Source organism: Pundamilia nyererei, unplaced genomic scaffold (genome assembly GCF_000239375.1).
Source record: "Pundamilia nyererei isolate P.nyererei 1_Seehausen unplaced genomic scaffold, PunNye1.0 scaffold00008, whole genome shotgun sequence".
Classification (NCBI taxonomy): Eukaryota; Metazoa; Chordata; class Actinopteri; order Cichliformes; family Cichlidae; genus Pundamilia; species Pundamilia nyererei.
The window spans coordinates 2,452,134-2,455,928 of record NW_005187409.1 but is presented as its reverse complement, the minus strand read 5'-3'; the positions used below and the strand labels follow the sequence as shown (position 1 = coordinate 2,455,928).

The following is a 3,795-nucleotide window of genomic DNA, read 5'->3' as shown; positions in this document are numbered from 1 at the left end:
TTGTCACAAAACAGGCGCTCAGTAGGATGTTTAATCCCTGTTTTCGGTGATAATTCACTGTCTAAGGAGCTTGGAAAGAAAAGCGTCTGGACTTCTTTGAGTTGCTTGAAGACGTTTCACCTTCATCCGAGAAGCTTCTTCGTTAATTCACTCTTACACCTCCTATTTATTTGTAATTTCTATTAAATCAACATCATTTTTGAAACTTCAGTCTTAATCTGAAAGGTTCAATTAGACTGATTTTTAATTTAAGTTGCCCTGAGGCTTGTAGTTGCTCCTCTTGATATCAGTTTATATATTTCAGCAAATAAACTAGCAGCAGCTGGTAAGCAAAACAGATCCACGCTTAACCGGTTTGCGAGTGTAACGCAAAGTAACGAACATTACTATTTAAATAGTAACGGCTTCCAGAGTAGCTGCTTTTCGGTGTGTGTGTGTGTGTGTGTGTGTGTGTGTGTGTGTGTGTGTGTGACATGCGCACATGCAACCAGCAGCAGCACCAGCGACCTGCTGTCCGACACCGACACGGCGAGAAGACGGACGCCGAGCGAGGTCTCCGCAGCCGCGGGGATGTAAATGAGACGGGCCCGGGCTTCAGCGGGACGGAGGACAGCTCGTCAGAGAATGCCCCAGCTCGTCCACCGTTAGCCCTCAGATTTATATCACCCAGCACTGAGTCGTGATTGTTTAATATTTATATATATTTATTTATTTATTTTTATTTGGAAGAGGATTGGACTTCGGTAAAACGTCCTCCAGCCAGCATGCCCCCTCCTCAGAGCCTCCAATCCAGCGGTCTGACCCTCTCAGAGACGAGCATTGGTAGGTGTGCGAGCAAGGTCAGCGGCGTGTCTGCAGCAGGTTTTTCTGACAATTAAAACCCGTTAAACTGACTTACACTGCGGGGATTTTCTCATGCGTCTTTTACCTCTTCCGTAACACCCAGGTGAGCCTTAAAATGCTCATCGGATGAGAGAAATGAAATCGTTTTATGATTTTCTCTCATGTCTTTTAAAAGCAGCCTGAAACACTCGTTGCATCACCGGGCAGACTATTTTTTCTCTCCCAGGCCGCAGCGCGTCACTGCAGGTGCGGCGGCGCTGAGTAACCAGAGCAGCCTGGAGGTTTGGCTCCGACGGCTGCTGGCTGCCGCACACCCATTTCTTCTTCGTGTTCTTCTTCTTTCTTTCTTTGTCAGCTGGATGCCGGGTAGCTACCATGAAAAATAAATCGATTAAACGATCAAATACCGCGAGAAAAAAAGTCGCGGGAATATATTTGGCAATGCGGGTAATTCTCATCAGATGGCAGCACATCGCTGATTATTCAAACAATAGAAGTTTGCCTTGGAGTTTGTTTGTTTGGTTTGTTTGTTTTTTGAAGTCCCTGTAAGGCATGTTGGGCGTTTCTAGGACATTGTTTCATAAAGTGGCACCTTACTCAAAGACATTTGATCAGAAATAAATAGAAAAGTGAAGAGTTTATGAAACATTTATTTAATACAAAAACAAGCATTTAAAGTTTCAAATGAGACTACATAAGTTTTAAAAAAAGGCATAATCCTACCTCAACAATAACGTAAAGTATGCTTAAGCTACCTAAACGTTTCTCCTTAGTTAACAGAAAGTTTTCCATTTTCTTGTTACTTTTTTATACAGAATTTTAAGTGAAATTAAATAAACCTTGAATCATTTATATTAGATCTGCCATTCAAAAACTAGCACCATGTATCACTTTTAATTTGAAAATCTTCTGTGGCCCACCCAAACCTTTAAATCCATTTCTGTTCTTCTGGTGATTCACTGGATTTCTTTTGGTATTTGGTAGCCACCATACAATTTCCCTCCACAAGCTAATGATCAGTAGAAAAACTGTGCTAGATCAAAACCTGGCCCGATAAAGTTAGACTGACTTTATGTATTAATCTATTTTTTTCTTTTATTAATTTTTAATCCTTTCGATTGTAAACATTTAATGATTGAAATTTAATGGTAAGTATATGATCTCTGCCGCAGCCTTTTTGTGTCCTGTGTGTTTGTGCAAATGAGTCCAATTAAAAGTATCACAGTTTGACAAGAAACAAAAAATATCAGCCTAGTCGGTTTTAAATGTGGTAAAAGTTTAATAAAACAACAACTAAAGTCCAGTTTAGTAGTTTATCAATCCTCTTCTTTTTTCTTCAGCTACATTCAGGAATAAAACCCTCAGAGTTCCAGCCTCTTTGGAACTCCATCTATGCATCCTTTTTCTAAACTGTTTAAGAGTCTCTTTAAAAACTGTTTGGGTTTTTTCCCCCAAAAAAGAGAAAAAGCAGAAAAATTGTGATGCTGAGTTTTCTCATTTTAAAGGTAACATCTTCTAGTTTCTGAAATTGTGCCATTTTATCATGTGTCAGCAGCAAAACCCAGGCCTCACCCTAGCACCAGCTGAATGGTAGCATGTTAATCTTGTGCTGGGTGAACTGTTCTGATGGCAGCACCAAGTTTCTCATGGTCATTTCACTCCTTCTGTTGCCTGCTGGAAAAGTAGTTTTCTCACAGTAGAACTGTTATTTTAACTCTAAGCTCTGCAAACTCACACATGTATTTCTGGCTCATTAATCTCAGAGGCCGCGTCCTTCTTTACGCAGGCACCATGGAGACAGAAATGAACTGTAGCCATATGTTTTAGTCACACAAGCTCAGTGTGCTTTCTTGTTTATGTCCAGGTTGGAGCATCAGTATTCAGCAGCAGACTTGACCTTGACATGTTCATGTATTGATAAAACTGAGTGTGGAAGTGACTCGGCTTAATCTAAAATGGGCTGTGACGACAGAATAAATCACCGAGGATATAGAAAGAGCGGTTTTGTGCAACCACAGACTGAAACAAATGCACGAGAGTAGATATTGAAGACTGCATCTTAACTTACCAGCCACTGCCTCTCTCTGCCATTCTCCTTTCTTACATTGATGAGGTTTGGCTTTAGCAAATTAAAGGAATATCACCTTAGAGTATTTGACCGTTGAAGGCTGATCTTTGGCACATTGATGTACATATTATTTATAGTTTATGGTCATCTCTTCAATGCTGCAGGTGCTCAAGCTCTTTATTGATCCACCCTGTTGGAATACGTGTAGAACGTGCTTTGGCCCTGTCCTTCACTGAAAAAAGCAAATCATTTTTATAGATGTCATTTGTTGCTCTGAAATTTGTAGATATTGCTCAGCATTAACGACACATTAATACATGATAGCTTTTGAACTTTTACCAATAATAAGTGGGCTGGTCCCGCTCCTCTTCAGTCCAGCGGATACAGGGTCTAAGCTTTATTTTGATTGGATGGACCACAGGACAGTTTTCCATTTTGGCTGAGTCCATATTGGGTGAACTGGATCCTGTCACTGTTTTTTATTTGCATTTAGAGGTTTAACTTTCATTTGTTGAATGTTGTGCAGAGTTCAGGCAAGAGTTTAGACAGAGAGTAGCTTCAGTGGCGTGCGAACCTGCCAAGGAAGTGTCTGGTGTATCCTCTAAACAGATGAAAGAGAACTAGGAGATTTGATCATGGAATCAGGAAGTATAAGACAGTATTTGTAGGAAGAGGTTTGAAAAGTCAAGGAGATGAAGAAAGTAGATGGGAGTATGGGAAAAGGCTTATAGTGAGTTTATGAGAGGCAGAACACTAAGGAAGGAATGATTTGGCTAGGCTGAGAGCTTGAGCTGATAAGAATGTGCAGGATAGAGATGGAAATGTGCTAACCAATCTTGGAGAGTGAGAATATGCCAGAGAAATAGATTTTTAAGAACAAAAGT

General features: G+C 40.4%; 1 protein-coding gene across 3 annotated transcripts in view; it reads left to right on the top strand.

Moving 5' to 3' along the window:
* Nucleotides 1–492: 492 nt before the first annotated feature.
* The window catches only part of tmem255a (transmembrane protein 255A), an 18,180-nt gene continuing 14,877 nt past the window's right edge, over nt 493–3,795 (top strand). For all 3 annotated transcript variants that reach the window (XM_005722909.1, XM_005722908.1, XM_005722907.1), the window contains exon 1: nt 493–822. In XM_005722909.1, coding sequence (XP_005722966.1) covers nt 765–822 — 58 coding nt within the window. In that variant the 5' untranslated portion in view covers nt 493–764. The remainder of the gene's footprint in view (nt 823–3,795) is intronic.